Consider the following 18,423-nt stretch of genomic DNA (forward strand, 5'->3'; position numbering starts at 1 on the left):
TTATTTTTTTGTTGCACGTGCATCGAACAATAGTTTGAACCCAGGGCTGCCTCAATTGTTTGGCCATAAATAATGGGCAATGTCATAGCGAATGTGGCGACAGTTGGCACTCACATCTGAGGCTGCCTTTAAAGCATGCAAATATCACGTATACGCCGCTGGCGTCTCACACACACACGCACACAAACACACACATTTATACATATATGCCAAATGACACATCGGGGAGTTGTACATTTTTGAACTGCGGTTCGCATTACGCTGCATTAAGCCAAAAAGGCTGACCAAAAGGCTGTTAGCCAACAACTTTCTAACCACATTTCGGACATGGCGCATAGTAACACACACATAAAAGAGTGTGTATTTGTGTGTGTGCATCTGTTGGCGTCTGCTGACAGCTGTTCGTGTTTTCTGCCAATGGCGACCATCACATTAGCGCCATTTTCCACTCTGCGGTCATAATTCACTAAAATTAATTGTCGCATTCAAGTTTTGTGCGCCTTGAACAAAAGCACATAAGAACTCTAAGTCGTAGGTAACCGACGGCGCAATACTCTGTTCAGAGTGTAAAAACAGCTAAAAATTGTAAGAAAGAAATCCATTTCTCGCTTTCTCCCTTTCTCTCTTTATCCTAAAAAAAATGGAACATGTAAAGGAATGCAATAGACTATTGGCTTTCCATTGGTGTTTTGAAATAAAGTGACCTTTTCACTCAACAAAAAAAAAGTTTTTTGAAAAAGTAAAAAAAAAGTAATTTAATTGTTGTAAGGACCTCAACTCTTTAAAAGTATGGGCACCATCAAAATATGTAATTCTTAATGCTGCTGACCGTCAACAATATGATTTAAAACATTACACATTTTAGGCCCATATTTTTGACTCAATCTTCAGAGGAAGTAAAATTGTTTAGCCCTTTGCTCAGAAACAACAACTTTTATTATTTCTCTAAGTCTCTAGCTTTTAGAAATATGAGGAAACGGCCGGGAACTGCACAAAATGCATATACCCTTTAACGCTTTGTGAGCCGAGCATAAAAATCAGCCCGTTTTTAGCCACTTTTTAGTTTTTTTTTTTTTTTTGCGCATAAATATATATCTCAGGGGTGCTGTTACTAGCACTATTGATGACAGGGCCAGTTTGGCTAGTTTTTGATAGCACGCTGCTTTGAAATGTAATTTATTGCCTGACTGATGCTATTTCCACATTAATCTTGGGTAAAAACTTTGTTATATCGAAAAGTTTAATTTGATTTGCACTTATCATTGTGCAAGATCTAAACAGAAAGCAACAAAGACCTTGTGATGCATTGAGGCATAAATGAGTGCCGACATGCCATCGTCGCTTCCACTGCGCTGCACATTCTCGCAATATTGCCGGCTTGTTTGCCAAATGAGTTTGGCATAGGTTGGGCGCTTAGGCTCAAAGCCAAATACCCATTGTTATCCCAAACTAACTTAAACTAAGCACAAAACTTAAAACAATGCGCAGCAAACAAACTTGGCACATGGCTTATTTACTTTGCCTACAGTTTATGATAGCTTTCACTTGTCACTCTTTTGTTCATTATCCAATTTAAACTTAAGTAACTCTTAAAAAAATTAAAGTTTGCAAATTATGATATTATGATATTCCTTTACATAAGCGACTCGAATTTGAAATAGTTATGGCAATCTTAAGTCTAGGCAGATAAGTTCTTTGCTTAGTCTCAAAGCTTTTATGTACTTTAAGAGATTAAACACCTTAAAGCAGAAATCTGGGGCTGCTTTGTTTGGGGCAGCCAAATAAGCAAATATTGCCCCTGACACAGACCTGTTAGCACCTTTCACAATGTTAGCTTCGAAATCGTGAATTGTGAGGCAGCAGACGGCACGTTCGATACAAATAAATCAGAGGAAAAGCTTCTAAATTGTATTCCATTGTTGCGTACTTTAGACTCACCTTATGCTATGCTAGTTACCAATACCAAGATATTTTCCTCGTTCGCACTCAAATACTCTCGCTCTGTATCAAAATTCTGTGTGTCTGAGGTGGGACTAAAGGGTCGATTCAATTGGCTGCCACGTTGATTTCGCATCGATTTTGACTTTAACTGTATTCTCTGCGTTTCTATGCTTAAATCCCCTTGTCAGTAACATTCGTTTCTTTGCTTGTCGCGGAATACCCAAAAGGGTTGCGGTCTCCAGAAATGCGCTGACAGCGCATTTATTTCGTCAACATTTGGATTGAATGTGCTGTCACTGAAATGCACAATTTTCAATTGCGCGCCTGCAGCACACACATGTTTATTTATACGAGTAAAGCCCCGGCAAAGTGTCATAAACTGTCACATTTCCGAAACTTATTTTAGTTGAAACAATTTAAGCAATACTCGCAACCAGTTGCAATAAATGTTTCGATTTGACTCGTGTAAAACTAGTCTTAGAGTTCTGTCACGTAAACTTCCATGTCTAGGCGAAGTTTCCAGCAAACACACGTTTGAGAATTTAAAAAACTTTAAAATATAGGAGCAAGACTGCAAACCTTCTCTTTGTACAAAAAGAAGTTAATAAGCTTTGAGAAATATAAGCACTCACTAGTTAATAATTTCTCTTCCTACTCTGTCTTTTTATCTACATATTATTCGTACTATGTCGCTGACTCGCTCTTATCTTTTTAAATATTCCCTAAATCGTTGTTTTGTTCTGCCTCTTCTTATCATTTAAAGCATCTCTCTATCCATGTGTTCTATCCTGTCTCTGAACCGATCGGTCCTCGTTGTCTCACAGACATTTACTTCGATCTTTCCATTGCAGGATTATTTTCTCTTCCTCTCTCCCTCTTTCTCTTCCTCGCTTTCTCTCTCTCTCTCTCTCGTGCTCTCTTTCTCTCTCTAATCTCTGTCAGTTGTATCTTTACCCATCCAAGTCTAAAGCTTTCTATTATTACTTTGTTTTATTATAGGAATGGATATCTATTTAAATCTTTTCGAAATGTATCGATAGTTTACAAGGAGAGCGAAAACTAAATAAAACGATTAATTATTATAGGAATACGATAACGGTCCGCCTTTCCAATTTCTATCCTAGGGAGCTAAGTGCATTTTCTTGTATTCACTTTTGTTTCGTTTTCTTTGAGGATAACCAATTGGAGTTTGTTTTTTTCATTTCTTACAGGGGACAAGCTGTGCAGGATTTGGTGAAGTCGACAACCAGCTTAACAAACTTGTCGGGCTGATCTATATGCACTTTATGCTCGGCATCTAAATACTCGACATGCAGTTTTGGAAAAAATTTTCTCATTGTCTCAACATTTGCTGGCGTTACAAACGATTCATTACTCGCAGCAATTAGCAGGGTCTCACCCTGATAGGGATGCAGACCCTGCAGCGTCTGCTCATAGTTGACCATTGTTGCATCCCAGCCGTCTATGATCGCCTGGGCATTCACACTCCAGCCAAAGCTGCCATCGTCGAGCTTTCGCAGATTCTGAATGATCAGCAACAAATCGTGATCGCTTTTGACCAGCTTTCTGAACTCGGGTATTATGTGCTTGCGACCCTCCGAGAGAGAAAAATCTTTGGGTATTGTCGACACCACGCTCACCATAACCTTAAACAACTCCAACGCTTTGACCACATCGTCAGGCAGCGGTCCCGGCGTTATGTCCACAATAATGGCACGCTCCACCAGCTCGGGCTTGGTCAGCGCCAGCGTCATCAATGCCCGTCCGCCCATGCTGTGACCCAAGGCAACAATCCGATTTAGCTTATGATCCGCCATAAAGGCCTCCACATCGGCAGCCATGTGGGCGGGCGTATGGCCCGCACTATGCGGACTTCGGCCGTGATTCCGGGCATCCACGGAGATCATCAAGCGTGAGCCCTGCTTCACCAAATGTCGCGCTGTGCGACGCCAACTGGAACGGGAGAGATTCAAGCCATGCATAAGCAATATGGGCGGCGAATTCAGTTGACTGTGCGGCATCTCGTACAGCGTATAATCCATCTTTACGCTGCCATAGCTGCGGTTCGAGTGTATCCTTGTGGATAATAAACAGCGCCTCATGTGTATCTCAGAAACGGAAAATTTTGAATTAGACCTAAAAGACGCAATAGAAAAAGAGGCAATTGAACTGATCACTGATCCATGGAGTTTCCTCGTCAATAAGCATATTCCACAAACCATGACCGGGAAACCCTGGCTCCGTGCCAAAAGACCATGAAAGATAAGTTCTGAGGCGCTAACTAGAAATTTACATATTCAAAATGAAAATTACTTGGGAGAGAGACGACCTCTGATAGTCACCTGACTTCTATGTGAATTTACCTGTCAATTTTGACATAAAAGACACAAAATGCTGATAGGAATTGGAAATATCCAGCAATAAGGATTCTGTATAGTTATATACAATTTCATATGACATGATATCATTTCATACCAAATATTTCTGCTATTCTTTCATACATTTTCTTTTTTTTATACAATCTCAATTTTTGCAAAATATGAATAAGTAATCCGATAATCCTCTAAAGTAAACACAAAGCTCTGCGCCTTGAAACTCTAGCATAAGGCAGACATAGTTCGTTTACTGCGGCTTTTACGCAACCAAATCCCCAAATGACGCCATAAATAAAATGCATTTGCGTGGAAAATTAGGTAGCAGCAAATGACGCTGCAACAAGACGCACACAAATACAGAAACTCTAGAGTATCGGAATACACATGCATAGACAGAAGTATGAATATATATATATATATATATATATTCCTTGTAAGGAACATAAATCTTGCACATTGCTCTGCCGCAGACACAAACAAATCGTCTTTGGAATTTCTTTTCTCTTTTTTCACTTTAAATTTATTGAAAATATCTGAGGATTATTGAGAACTTTGCGTGCGTATCTTTAGAAAGGTGTCAAGTGCGTTTGAGATATAAAATATATACATAGATAAAATTATAAACCTATTCACAACAAGCTCTGTGTGCTTTTTATAGAGCAACTGTCGGGAAAAGTTTGAAGTTGAGTTGCTTTAATACAATACAATAGAACAAATCAATGGTGTTAAATGTCAAAGAAAACTCGTGCCAGTCAGGGGGAGACAGGTGGTTGTGATTTTAATAGAACTTATCCCAAACACATGCTGTCCCATTTCTATTTATTGACACAATTAAATGCCTTTGAGTTTTGCCCCTTTTGGCACAGCAAAAAAAGTGAGAGTTAATCAGAAACTGGACTTGAACACAAAGGAAAACCAATTTAAAGAAACGCAATCCCAATTATTAAATCGAAATAATACTAATATGCATCATTTCGATGAAAGTTTAATGTATACTTAACTATTCCAAGTTCTATTTGAATACTTTACATATGCTGTATTCAAACTAGTCTCCTAATCAGTCACACTTATATTGTTATTCTGTCTCTTATATTTATAAGAGCGTAAGCGCCGGTGAATTTATCCGCACTGGCGCTTTAGCTTAAACTCTTTGAGAGAGAGAGAGAGAGAGAGGGAGCGAGGGAAAAAGAGATCAAATCATAATTTGAAAAGCTGCTGAGCGTGATTCATGGCAGATTTTTATAAACAAAAACAAGGCATGCAACAGTTAGATGACCAAAAAATTAGGGGTATTCGGGAGTAGATTAAATGCAAATGCAAAAGGTTAACAGAACTTCAATTTGTTTATTTTTCTATGCAAAATTTTTAAATTAACTTTTGTGTTTCATATTATTTTATATATATATATATATTTTCAATTCGTCCCTACACATCCACCTTATTCTCCTTTGGTTTTTTAATCTCTAAAGGCATGCAAATATTAATCTAACTATACATTTATAATAAATAAACGCTTACTTTAGGAAACAGTTTAAATAGCTTTATATGAAATCCGTAGCATTTAAATCAATGAATCTAAAGCTTTAGAAAAGCCATTGAGAAACAAGGCAAGGAAGTGAAAAGCTATTTTCAGTTTTTATTACCGCTTTTACTTGTAACCATTTATTTCATTGTGAAAAAAAGCAAAGGATAAAAGCTTTTCACGGCGCTTTAAACTTGAAAGCGAATTTTAAAAACAGCATGACGCCACCTATGTTTCATTTATGAATAAAGCGAATACACAAACCTATAAAGGTTGACAAATAGGCTATACTAATCTTAAAAGAACTAGGATATGTTTTCTTACTTCCCAAATATTTACGATAATTATTTGGTTAGATTTTAAAAAGATACTCTCATAATTCTTTCACATTAATATATGATAAATAGCTGTTTAAAAATTCAAAATTTGATTTAAGACTCTCTCATTCCACAATACTTTAGGTTTACAAACTGATAAGTTACAGCACTTCGTTTTTTTTTTATCAAAATAACAAGCAAAAAACGTGTATTATATTTGCGGAGTAAGTCTTTAATAAGAGGCCTTAAGTTTTCCAAAGGCTTCAATTAAATGAATATAACAACAGCTTTCGCTAAACTCCCAACCCCCATTGAGCGGCAGCCAATCAAAACGCCGCAAACTGTTGCCAATCCAAAATGGCCGCCTTGCCTGCCCTTCGTAGATGCTGCACGCCGTAAGGGTGGGCAGAAATCCAATAAGCCACACCGAGAAGAGCTCATTTCAAAGCAGTCAACACAATCAGAATTTATTCCAATTCGGGCTTCCAAGCAGAACAGTAGAGACCCAAGGTCGTCAGTCGTATCAGAATAGGACAATATACACCATATACACCAGCAGCAGCCATGCAGCATCCGAGCGAGCAGCCCACCTACATGCCCGAGGTGCCCTTTCAGCCACTGTGGGGCCAGGAGGCACCGCCGCCGCCGCCCATAGTGCCCTATCAGGAGCTCATCGCGGGTTTTCCCTGCTCCGATTTGTGTAAGTGCTTGTGTTCTACTCTATACTCTACATTTTCGGTTTACAGTTTTGTCAACTTGCAGCACTCTGGCAGAGATCTCAAGTGGCACCGCTAGTTAACCAACGTCCAAGCACGAATGGGCGCTCTCATGGCTCCTCCTCCGCCAGTTCGAAGAAAACGCGTCGTCGTGTTGCCTCCATGGCGCAGAGGCGCGCGGCAAACATACGCGAACGCCGTCGCATGTTCAATCTGAACGAGGCCTTTGATAAGCTGCGCCGCAAGGTGCCAACATTCGCCTATGAGAAGCGGCTATCGCGTATTGAGACCCTGCGCCTGGCCATTACCTACATTGGCTTCATGGCGGAGCTGTTGAGCGGCACGCCCTCTAACACCCACAAGTCCCGCTCGGACATGTACGGCGGCATGAATGGACACCATCATTCAACGGCTGTGGCCCCAGGACCGCCAATGCATCCACATCATCTGCATCCGGCGGCCTATCAACGTGACTTTGCCTCGCCCTACAATCACAGTTTGACATAGATCTCGTCCGGCGGATTATTTCAATATTGTTCCGTGTTTATGTTGCCATATCATGTGTTTAGACTTAAGATTAACCCATATAAATGTGATAGATGTGCAAATTATGAAGTGTGTGGAGTTTAAATATAATATTCATAGATATGAGGAGCTAAAGCTTCCTATATAGGGGTCCATACTTCGCATACTAAAGGAAGAGAAACAAAAAAACTTAACTCATGATCTCTAGTGCTAATACAATTTTGAGAGAAACTTCAATTATGTTATATGAAAACATATATAAGATAAAAATATCTATTCTTAGAAAATGAACTAGACCCAAACAGCCTTACATCACATACTTTAAAATAAGTAGAAGGAATTGATGGCTTCAGAGTCAGTGAAATAAAAGTTGGGTTTATCAATAAACTTACCCTTGGATAAAGAATTAATAACTTATTAAAGCATATCTTTCTGCTAGCCAGGGCGTGAGATTTCTTCGCAATTCGGGCAACTTCGTATCTAAGCCTGAAATAAAAAAAAAAACTTCATTTGCTGGAACCTAAAACGAATGGTAGATGTAATGCTAAATTCATGTAATGGTAAATTCATCTGTGAACTGATCAAGGAAACTGAAGAACTAATGAAGAATAGGACTCGAATCTCAGGCTAGTTTATGAATATAGTGATGTTTTAAACAGGAGTAAAGATTAATAATGCATTATATATTCATATTAATAACAATTATAATGATAGAGCTGTATTAGTTAGCAAATCAAAACCTATTACACAGCAGTATTTGCCTTCCATTAAATTCTTCACTCTTATCAATTCTTTCCCTTGTTGATTTCACATTCTGATAAGCACATAAGAACTATCAAAATTTTCACAATACTATTTGCAATATCTCTGTACGCCAACAACTGATAAATATTATAAATATCATAATTTCTGCGTTCAATAGATTAGTTGCTACGACGTTCAAGCACAAAAGCTATCAGGCACATATTTCCTACAACGTTATCAAAGATCTCATTAAATTCAATAGACGATTGTTAAATTTTCTGGCTTTGATAAATCGACAGTATTCGGTTGAAAGCCAAACGAGAATGTTGAAGACCGCATTTGTAACCCAAATTTCCACTGTTTCCAGCGATCCGCCGGCCTGGCTAGATCAGATGGAACTGCAGCAACTAATTAAAGAGGAATTTCCTACATTTCAAGATATAGAAAGCTTTCGCTGCAGATCCGAACAAAATGGTGAGCGTGTGCAGATCCAAATAAAGTTGGCGGGTGAGCATTTGCAGAGCTTACTTCTCGATATGCGATAACGATAACGATTATACAATCGAACAGGCAACTCTGCTCGCACTGTCAACTACCTCGTGAAATCGAAGGATCTTCCCAACCTGGACACTTTAAAGTTTCCTCAAGACAAAAACTTTCAGCGTGAGCTGCACATGTACAAGGTGGTCCTGCCTGCCCTCGGAGAGCTCTATAAGGATGTTGATAAGAACATACCATTCACACCCAGCTGCTATAAAAAGGCTCCAACTGCAAGGCAGCAACTGTCCAACTGTCTCTTTCTAGAGGATCTTCACGCCAAGGGCTTTCGGTCGGCCAACCAGCCGAAGGGTCTTGACCAATCAGCTATGGAGGTGGCGCTATCAAAACTGGCCGCTTATCATGCGGCCACAGCACGATATTTGCAACTAAAACCAGCGCAGTTAAATGAGCTAGTTCCAAATAAAGAACCAGCCCAAGAGTTAAAAGATCTTAAGAGCTGGCTACAGCGCAAATTTCATGAGAGTTTGCGGTCAAACGATTTGAAGCATTATGAGGATAAGGTGGTAGGTGAAAATAATATCTACTGAGTATATCAGATATATGCAGCTATTTTTTTGCTCAGAAATCATATCAGAAATATATAGCTGGCAATATGGAGTCGACGGATCTGAAGAAATCCTTCAATGTCATCCTGAACGGTGCCTGTTGGCCAAACAATTTACTGGGCCAATTCGATGCGTTTGGCCAGCTTAATGATGTGATTTTCCACGATTTCGGTGGTGCAGCCCATGGGCCTGCCATACGTGATCTTCTGCAACTAATCTTAACAGCATCTACGGCAAAAACTGAACAATTTGACGCTTATTTGCGATACTATACGGATGAACTGACGGAAAATCTAAAATTGTTAAAGTTCAAGGGAAAGTTACCCACCTTAACGGACTTTCAGCTGGATGTACTTAACCATGGACACTGGGGTAAGCTATGGAATTAGCTGGAATTATAAATGCTATATAATAATATTCTTAACTATATAGCCTTTGAGACTGTAACGGAAATTCTGCCCATTGTACTGGCCGATTTCGAATGTGAGGATACGGATGAATTGTTCAAGTATACAAAATACTCTGCGGAAATTAAGAAGCTGCTGCCCTGGTTGGAGAATCGTGGTTATTTTGAGGTTGAATAACAAATGAAATCAATTTACCTAGGGTTTAAAGTCAACTTGTACAAATTACTTTAAGCAAAAAAATGTATACCAACAACCACCTGATAATCCCCTAGGAACCACACTTGTAACTGCAACCTACAACATTATTAAAGCTTGATTTGCGTGCGAACTATTGCAGATGCTGTGGCACATGTTGATGCTACACAATGTAGTCACATTAGGTAGAACACCGAGGCAGCCAAAACACAAGACAACCCAACAACAATTTAACAACGTAAACAAAGCGTAAAATTATTATTAATAAATTAATGTGATAGGGCTGCAATACAATGACAATTTTTGTAACAACCCTTGTTAGGCGCAAACAAGTGCAACAATTATGAGGGGCGCGATTGCGCAGATTTTGAATACTCTGTAAATTTTTTTTTGGGATTTTGTGCCTTACCCATTATATTGGGATACATAATTCTCTTTAAATGAGAGGAATTTTACACATCTCACTTGAACATATTGACCCTCTAATGGGCACAGTTTGCTTTATACTGATCTTTATTTAAGATCTAAGATCTACTAAATTTGTTACACAAGGCATATAAAACAACAAATATTGCACCGAAATAAATATTTTTTGGGAAGATCACATTGGCCTGCCTAATACTGGTGTCTGCAAATACAGGGTATCTGTTAGTCTATTTTGGTATTTTGACACATATCGTTTTCCGCCCCGCCTAAATACCGAGGAATTTTTGCGTTCAACGCCCATTTTCAACAGATTAGCGGGCCCTTTCTTTTGTTGTTGCCACAGAGCTCAACATTGGGCAAATTAGTTTTGAGGGGAGCACAAAAAATCTGTTAGACCTAACTAGACCCACCTGAGGGTTGCTCGGCAAGATCTGTAACACACAGCGACCCTTTTTGCTCCTGTTTTGGTTGTGCGGTAGCTAGCAATATGTTTTGATGAATTTGTGACACTTCATGCCGCATTAGGTTGAGCAATTGCTACCCCTGCTATAGGGGTTGACGCTTGACTTTGGACTTGGCTTTATGAAGTGCGCTCACGTGTCTGTGATTAGCGGATTATGTCAGAATCGTATCTATCTGTAGTATTTAGAGTAACTGACTCAAATGCCTAAAACTAGACCACCTGCTGTGTGGGAAACCCCAGCCAAAAGAATTGAGCTTAAAATTTCAAGATCACATCGCATGTTTCTTATGAATTTGTCAGTTTGTCCGTGCCACGTGTCGCTATTTAAATGTTACCCATAGTAAATCAGCGTAGGAAATTAACAAGTCTATGAACAATTTCTGGCTGAGATTTGCGTAATCCTCACCCTCTCCCCCTTCGGGTCTATTGTGCGCATGTCAAATCGCTGTGACAAATTAATTGAATTTTGTTACATTTTTGGCAAATTTTGCGCAAAACTATCGACACTTTCTGAAGCTATTAGAACGATATCCAATATATATTTGACGGCATGATAGATGAGCCAAACAGATGGTCAGAAATTATACGATAAAGATTAATATGTTATATTACACGACATCATATGAAATACAATCAAACGAGTATTATTTTAATAATCAAAAAAAGCTTTAAAACACTTAAATAAGTTGATATTATTTGAATATATAAAGAAAGTGAGGCCAAATTCAGATCTAAAAATTTAGGTCTCTTAATAATGAGAAGATTTGCTTACAAAGCTTTGATAATCATAAAAGCTGCAAAAGCTTTGAATGAAATTTAAGTGTCAGTTGATAAACATACTCCCTTTACGCATTTAATGAGCGAGTTCCCAATACCCTGTATTTAAGTATTTAAGAATTTCAAACTTACTTATGTTTTATGCCAAATAAAATGTATGTTATATATTAAAATTAACTATTATTATATTATTATACCCTGTACACAATACCTAATAGGTAGAGGAACCTATTTACTAATCGAATTTATCTTATAAAATCTCAAAAAATTGCTCGATATTTTAATTATTTAAATTATAATTTTATAAAGATTGTTAGACAAACAAAATCTATTTGATGACAGTTCTGCACACAAAACTATATACAGGGCATCGCAAATTCGTACACGCTCAAGAGCTTTACTCATTTGACAAAGTGGCGTAATTTGAACAAAGCTTTAAGCACGAAAGCTCTGTTTTGTTTATAAACATACCATCCGGCAAGTGCAAAACTTATAGTATACATTGAAAGAGCTGGCAGTGAAAACGTAATCCGAACGTGTAAAAAACATGGGAAAGACGGGTGAAAAAGAGGTGCCAGAGTTGCCAGAGTTGCCGAACTGGTTGGATGAGCATATGTTTGTGGAGTTCTTGCAACGCGACTTTAAAGAGTTCAAGGCCATCAAAAACTTTAAGGTGGAACCCACAGGCGGCAAAGGCGAAAACTTTACGACTTTGGTGGTGCGCGTTAAGATAAACGTTGAACTAAATGGTAAATGATTAAACTCAATTGGAGCTCAAGTAATCGAAAACTCTAATAAATTCAATAAAAACCTTTGCAGATGGCAGTGAAGCAGCTACCTCGTATATAGTCAAATTGTTGCCCACAACCTTGAGCACACGTGATATGATTGCCAGCTGGAAGATCTTCGATAAGGAAAAGCTAACCTATAGCAGCTATGTGCCTGAATTCGAGCAAATGTTCAGAAACAACAAAAAGGAAATAACATTTGGAGCCAAATACTATGCGCCAACAAATGCAGCGAGTCAGGAGCTGATCATCCTGGAAGATCTGGGCAATCGCGGCTTCAAGAACGCCAATCGTCAGGAGGGCTTAAACATGGCGCATACCAAAGCTGTGCTGGATAAGTTGGCCCAATTTCATGCCGCCTCAGCTGTGCGCTATGAGCGCAAAGGTGCCTATCCGAAACTCTACGATCGGAATCTGTGCAGCGAGGAGGATAAATTTCAAGAGTTTCGAGACACGCAAGCCAAGTCGCTTATCAAAGCACTGCCGCTCTATGAGGCTGCCTATATGGAGAGCGAACTGGTAAGTAAGCGATATTTGTATACACCGTAATTATGACAGATTATTTGAAGAGGTCCATATAAGCCAATGTATCTATTTGAACTCATTGACTAATAAAGTTTGGGGTAAATAATGGCAGTTCGCTTGAAGAAAAAGATTTCTCATGTTAATCAGAATAACTAAATAATGAAAGAATATTAATAAGAAAATATTTAAGTGTCTTTCTACATGGTATCTTAAATTATTCTGTATCTTCTGAATCAATTCCAGAAATCCTACACCTCAATCGCCCCGGATATGTTTCAGGCCCATGCGCCCAAGTTTGAGGGCGAATTCCGTTGTCTTAATCATGGCGATTTTTATTGCAATAATATCATGTTTCAATATGATGAACAAGGCGAAATTAGCGAAACATACTTTCTTGATCTGCAGATGAGTCGCTATTGCTCGCCCGCTCAGGATTTGATCTACATACTGCTCTCCTCGGTTGCTTTCGAGCTTAAGTTTTCCAAATTCGACTACTTTGTACACTACTATCACAGCAGGCTGGTTGAGTATCTAAGGTTTTTGGATTATCCACAGCCTCTGCCTACATTGAGGGGAATCCACATTGCGATCCTCAACCATGGCGATTGGGGTTGGTTTCAACATTTATTATACATTACTTATTGTTTAATGTATTATCTTATTTTATTATTTAAGTTTACCCCGTAATATCACTGCTACTGCCACTTGTGCTGATAGATCCCAACGAAAAGACCAACATGGACACCATGATGGACCAGGCGAGTGAAGGTGACCAACTGAGAAACACCATGTTTGGACATCAACGTGTTGTACAGCAATACAAGCAGATGCTGCCCTGGGCTTACAATCGTGGTTTATTTGTGTATGGACCAAACAAATGACTAAAAAGCAACTGTGATATCTATTTCTTATGCCATACTTTTGTATGGAGGTTCAAATAAATAAATGATCGTTTTATAAAAAAAATACTGTTTACTGTATTAAAAGAGATTTGAACTCGGATGAGATAAAAGGTTACTTGAAAGGTCTATATGAATCTAAGCCCCTATTTTGTACAAAAGGAAATAGATTTAAAAATTTCTTACACTTGCAGAATAAACTAGATTAGGAGCTACCCTAGGGGAAAACAGGCCTTCAAATCTAACGACGTCACACTTGGTCAAATTTTTAGCAGGTGTTGAAAATTGTATGTCTGGCAGTATCTCAATGGTATAAAAAAGAAAACGCAGTCATTGTGATTCTACAAAGCTGAACCCAAGAAAATTGATTCTGGTTCTATCAAATACTGCTGCCAACTGCCAGTTCTTAAATATCGCTTTGTTGCCATTTTAACAACTGTACATTTGTTTGGGAGCTTTATAAGCATTGCTAAATCATATTAGACCTGATAAGGTGGCACAAGAGCTGGCGATAAATAATTGCGTATTATATTAATGCTAACTTCTGGCGCATGCCAAATAAATGCTTGCACTCAACTATTTTACTACAACTGCAATCAATTGGCTAATATTGAATTGTAACCGTAGTCTAGCCCTTAAAACGAGATTAAATGAATCAATTATTTTTGTAACTAAGAGCTCTAAGAGCTTCCCGGTTCCTGATTTGCCAGTCCTATTCGTCAGTCCACAGCTACAACCACTTGAGAATTATAAGCAACAAACAAATTTTTAGGGTTGCAACCTACTCATGCATGCTTACCCCAGGGACATATGTATACTGTTGAAGTGGATTGCCCGATTAGATATCATACCATTTTTGAAACATTTCTTTATGGACAACTTATTACTTATTACCCCAATCTTACTATTAAATGTATATAAAACGAAACTAATTTAGGTAACCAATGTTAGGTGACAAAAAACTAATAAATATATACAAATACAAAATCAAAACTAATTACATATGTATATAACATATCTGAGAGGATACAGTCTCTTAAATACCAAATACCCCTGTAAATTTGATTCTACCTGATATAGTTGTATTGATAAAATGTGCCCAATAATTTCAGGAGAGTTAGTAAAGCTAGCAAATTAGCAGAATAAAATCCCAAGTACAAGTTAATAAACATGATCTGAGCAAATTTGCCATTCAAAATGAACATTTTTCTTCAGTTTTGATGATTAATAATTTGAAGTAGTATTTGCTCATATCTTTATTGAGAAGCTTTCCGATAAGGCTAGCCGTAACATGTATGATTCTTTTTATCGCCTATTTCATCATGCTTGCAATAAAATTGTTAAACAAATCAATTTGGAATTTCGTAAAATTGCCAAACTTTATAAAAATCTGTAGATAAGATTGAGTATATGTTTGTGTATCGAGTTAAAGTCTATTTACGGACAGTATATGAGCTAAGCTCCACTCGGATTATATGTAAAGCTTTTGCAGTCTAATTTTAGACCGACCTATGCCAATAGTTTTGGTATAAACAAGAAAGTTAATTACAGACAGTTCACACAGTTTTATACCAATTGCATTGTCATGAGCCTGTTAAAAGCGCTCTATTCATCCAATTCAAGATCTGCGCTGGATCTGAAAACTTACACCTCAAACTATAAAAGACTACCCGAAGAAGCTAGGGATAAAGCCTCTTTGGTAAATGTTGAGAATAAAAGTTACTTCATCTACGCTGAACCAAATAGCTGCAATGAACTGGGAACAAGAAGGACACACGGGTCCGAAACTGCAGAGATACTCATTCTTTATAAATAGGCTTGAAAATAAAATTGAAATAAACTTAGAAACTCCCTGTCATTAATATAATAAAAATCAGTAGGCTACATCATGTTAAAAGTATATAAATATTTATATATGAACAAAAAAAGCTATTTAAATTTTAGTATTAAAATGGTAGATTAAGCCAGACAACAAGCGTGGCAAATGTGCTATTGTAAACATCAACTAAAGTCATGTAAATCGAATTAATATGACTGCAACTTTGGGAAGCAAAGCGCAGACATCGATGGCGCAGCGCGATCGCTCTTATCCTTGAAAATAATATGTATGTAAGTATATGGATTGGCAATGAGCAAAGACAGATGTTCCGAGTACTACACATTTTCAAATATTGTGCATCGTGCTCTATTCCGGCTGAAACGGAATCGTTTTCATCGTTTCGAAACCGATTGTAAATCAGTTTTCGATTTATTGGTATCGATAACGATTATGTAGAGTATACTCTTCATTCATATTATAAGCTTTTGTTACCCTTTGGAATTCAAATTAAATTCAGCTGAATTTCAAAAAAATACGAATTCAGAAAGGATCTATATGAATGAATAAGGAATAAATGGATTAAAAAGTAAAATAAGTAAATATTAAAATGTTTCTGCCTTCACCATAATTTACATAAGTCGCTTAAATTATTAAGATGTAAATAACCTCTCATTCTACCTCTCTACTTTCTCTCTCTCCCCCTCTCTATTTATCTGCTTGTGTCTTCCTCATGAAGCCTTAGAAATTTGTGTACTAGTTCAGTGTTTAACATGGGTCAGAGCAGCTCCAAGCGTAAGCATAAATGTAAAATGAAATCGAGAGGCGTTCAAATGCACAGCTCTTTAGAGACTATTAGAAATGAGAACGAAGACCAATTGACCCATTTAATGTATCCAATACATGTTGATAATAATTTGGTGCCAGGCTGGATAAACAAGTCGCAATTTTTAGAAATACTTAGTGCCAATGTGCCAGAGTTCTCAAAGATCGAAAACTTTTGCATTAAGCCAGCCACAACGGCTGGCGAAAACTATTCCTCGTTGATATTGCGCATAAGCATTGATGTTAAGCTGACAGGTGAGTTGAAGCTGCCTAGTAAATCCATTGAAATTTTCCTTTTTTTTCTAACCCATTTCCCATATAGACAAAAGCGTCAAGTCCATGTCATTCATGATGAAAGTACCACATGAATCAGCCAAAATGCAGCAGATGCTAAAGACTGTGAATTTCTTTACTGTCGAGAATGCAACCTACACAGAGCTCATATCCAGGTTCGAGGATCTCTATAAATCGATAGGTATGAACATCAAATTTGCACCACGTGCCTACAAGTTCACGGAGAGCTTGAAAAAGGAACCCAAACTGGCCAATACGGTGCTGATGCACGATTTGAGCCAGGATGGTTACAAAAATGTGAATCGCCTAGAATGCCTCAATGTGGAACAGTCCAAATTGGTGCTGCGCAAACTGGCACAATATCATGCAGCGGGTGCACACTGTCGGGTCATCAATGGGCCCTACCCGGAACTGTTTACGCAGCCCATGTTTGGATCGAACAAGGAGAGAGCTATTTCCATACTGGAGGGCATAATGGGGCCATTCAAGAAAATGTTTTTGGAACATCTTAGCTTCTATAAGGATGGAGAGAAGTACAGCGAAAAGTTTGTAAGTCTGAAAATGAATTTGGACCAAATATTTGATTACATTGTATTTAATCTTACTTTAGGCATTACTCTTCTCCAAAATGAGCAGAAAATTTTTGAGACTCAGCACATTCGATCCAACCGAATTCAATGTGATCAATCATGGCGATTGTTGGATTAACAATCTACTCTTTAAATTCGGTTCGAAAGGCGAGCTGATCGATATGATTTTCGTGGACTTTCAGTTGCCAAAATATGGTCACCCATCGGCTGATTTACTAAACTTTATCATGACCTCGATTCACATAGATTACAAGCTAAAGTATTTTGACTATTTTATTAAGTATTATCACGATCAACTGATTGAACATCTGAAACTACTGGAATATGAGGATCGACTGCCCTCGCTGGCGGAGCTGCACATGCAAATCTATAAATATGGTATATGGGCGATAACAGCCTCTGTCATGGTACTACCCATTGTGCTATTGGATCAGAACGAGGAAACCAGAGAGTACAAGAGTCAACTGTACACGAATAAGCGCTACAAGGCTAATATAGAACAGATAATGCCCTGGCTGGACAATCGTGGCCTATTGGAAGTATAGCAGCAAAATGACATCCAATTCGATAAATCAGCAACACAGCAAGAACTTTAGTTTTGGGAGAAAGGCTGCAGGCGGCAAACAAACCCGATTAGGCCGTTTCAACCTGTTCCAACGATTTAAAACTGCATATTTACTTAGTCAATATACATATATTTATCATTTTTGCTAAAATTATTTTGCTTATCTATGCTATTTGGGATTTGAAACGTAAAATTTTAAATGATGACAGCTTCTGGTAGAGGTTCGCTGAAAGACCCAGCCTTTAGGAAAAGAATAATGAATGTAATCATGCCCTAACCAAAGATTTATTAACTAGTACTATCCATCATTTATATTGATAGCATTTTCAAACTATATTATTTAGTAATAATGAAAAAAAAATATAAATAAGTAAATTTTTAACAAAGCTCTGGTTTAAATTTTTCGATTCGACCGCCCCAGGGACATGGTCTAAAAAAATGATTAAACATGGGACTCGAGGAATAATATAATAATAGATAAGCATTAAAGTTAAAAAGCCTATTGCACAAAACGCATATACTCGAAATGGATTGCTATTGAAATTAAATACAATTATTCAACAAGAACATATTTATATGTTTCAAATATTCGGTCATAGACCTTTTA

At 37.8% G+C, this 18,423-nt stretch overlaps 5 protein-coding genes across 8 annotated transcripts; 4 read left to right on the forward strand and 1 right to left on the reverse strand.

Annotated features, from left to right (window-relative positions):
• Positions 1 to 2,934: 2,934 nt before the first annotated feature.
• On the reverse strand, positions 2,935 to 4,277 carry LOC115766205 (protein ABHD11). Its single transcript, XM_030710057.1, has 2 exons — positions 4,161 to 4,277; positions 2,935 to 4,077 (listed from the first exon to the last, which is right to left on the reverse strand). Exons 1-2 carry the CDS (start codon positions 4,196 to 4,198, stop codon positions 3,147 to 3,149), a joined length of 969 nt encoding a protein of 322 aa, XP_030565917.1. The 5' UTR covers positions 4,199 to 4,277; the 3' UTR covers positions 2,935 to 3,146.
• A 2,442-nt stretch (positions 4,278 to 6,719) lies between these two features.
• On the forward strand, positions 6,720 to 7,378 carry LOC115766208 (protein Fer3). Its single transcript, XM_030710060.1, has 2 exons — positions 6,720 to 6,855; positions 6,918 to 7,378. The coding sequence occupies exons 1-2, from the start codon at positions 6,720 to 6,722 to the stop codon at positions 7,376 to 7,378; spliced, it is 597 nt and encodes a 198-aa protein (XP_030565920.1).
• A 1,142-nt stretch (positions 7,379 to 8,520) lies between these two features.
• On the forward strand, positions 8,521 to 10,071 carry LOC115766161. Of its 2 annotated transcripts, none has more exons than XM_030710001.1 (4): positions 8,521 to 8,647; positions 8,711 to 9,204; positions 9,264 to 9,618; positions 9,679 to 10,071. In XM_030710001.1, exons 1-4 carry the CDS (start codon positions 8,533 to 8,535, stop codon positions 9,828 to 9,830), a joined length of 1,116 nt encoding a protein of 371 aa, XP_030565861.1. In that variant the 5' UTR covers positions 8,521 to 8,532; the 3' UTR covers positions 9,831 to 10,071. The 2 variants fall into 2 exon arrangements, with proteins under 2 accessions (XP_030565861.1, XP_030565862.1); XM_030710002.1 differs by having other exon boundaries at positions 8,711 to 9,201.
• A 1,962-nt stretch (positions 10,072 to 12,033) lies between these two features.
• Positions 12,034 to 13,760, forward strand: LOC115766148. Its single transcript, XM_030709984.1, has 4 exons — positions 12,034 to 12,263; positions 12,334 to 12,821; positions 13,071 to 13,437; positions 13,503 to 13,760. Exons 1-4 carry the CDS (start codon positions 12,062 to 12,064, stop codon positions 13,706 to 13,708), a joined length of 1,263 nt encoding a protein of 420 aa, XP_030565844.1. The 5' UTR covers positions 12,034 to 12,061; the 3' UTR covers positions 13,709 to 13,760.
• A 1,872-nt stretch (positions 13,761 to 15,632) lies between these two features.
• On the forward strand, positions 15,633 to 18,119 carry LOC115766081. Of its 3 annotated transcripts, XM_030709885.1 has the most exons (5): positions 15,635 to 15,835; positions 16,282 to 16,337; positions 16,392 to 16,622; positions 16,690 to 17,210; positions 17,272 to 18,119. In XM_030709885.1, exons 2-5 carry the CDS (start codon positions 16,316 to 16,318, stop codon positions 17,794 to 17,796), a joined length of 1,299 nt encoding a protein of 432 aa, XP_030565745.1. In that variant the 5' UTR covers positions 15,635 to 15,835; positions 16,282 to 16,315; the 3' UTR covers positions 17,797 to 18,119. The 3 variants fall into 3 exon arrangements, with proteins under 3 accessions (XP_030565746.1, XP_030565745.1, XP_030565744.1); XM_030709886.1 differs by having other exon boundaries at positions 15,633 to 15,835; positions 16,282 to 16,622; positions 16,690 to 17,206; positions 17,272 to 17,378; XM_030709884.1 differs by having other exon boundaries at positions 16,282 to 16,622; positions 17,272 to 18,118.
• Positions 18,120 to 18,423: the final 304 nt, after the last annotated feature.

The sequence above is a fragment of the Drosophila novamexicana genome, unplaced genomic scaffold, assembly GCF_003285875.2.
Source record: "Drosophila novamexicana strain 15010-1031.04,08,12 unplaced genomic scaffold, DnovRS2.1 tig00001062-arrow-arrow-pilon, whole genome shotgun sequence".
In the NCBI taxonomy this organism is placed as follows: Eukaryota; Metazoa; Arthropoda; class Insecta; order Diptera; family Drosophilidae; genus Drosophila; species Drosophila novamexicana.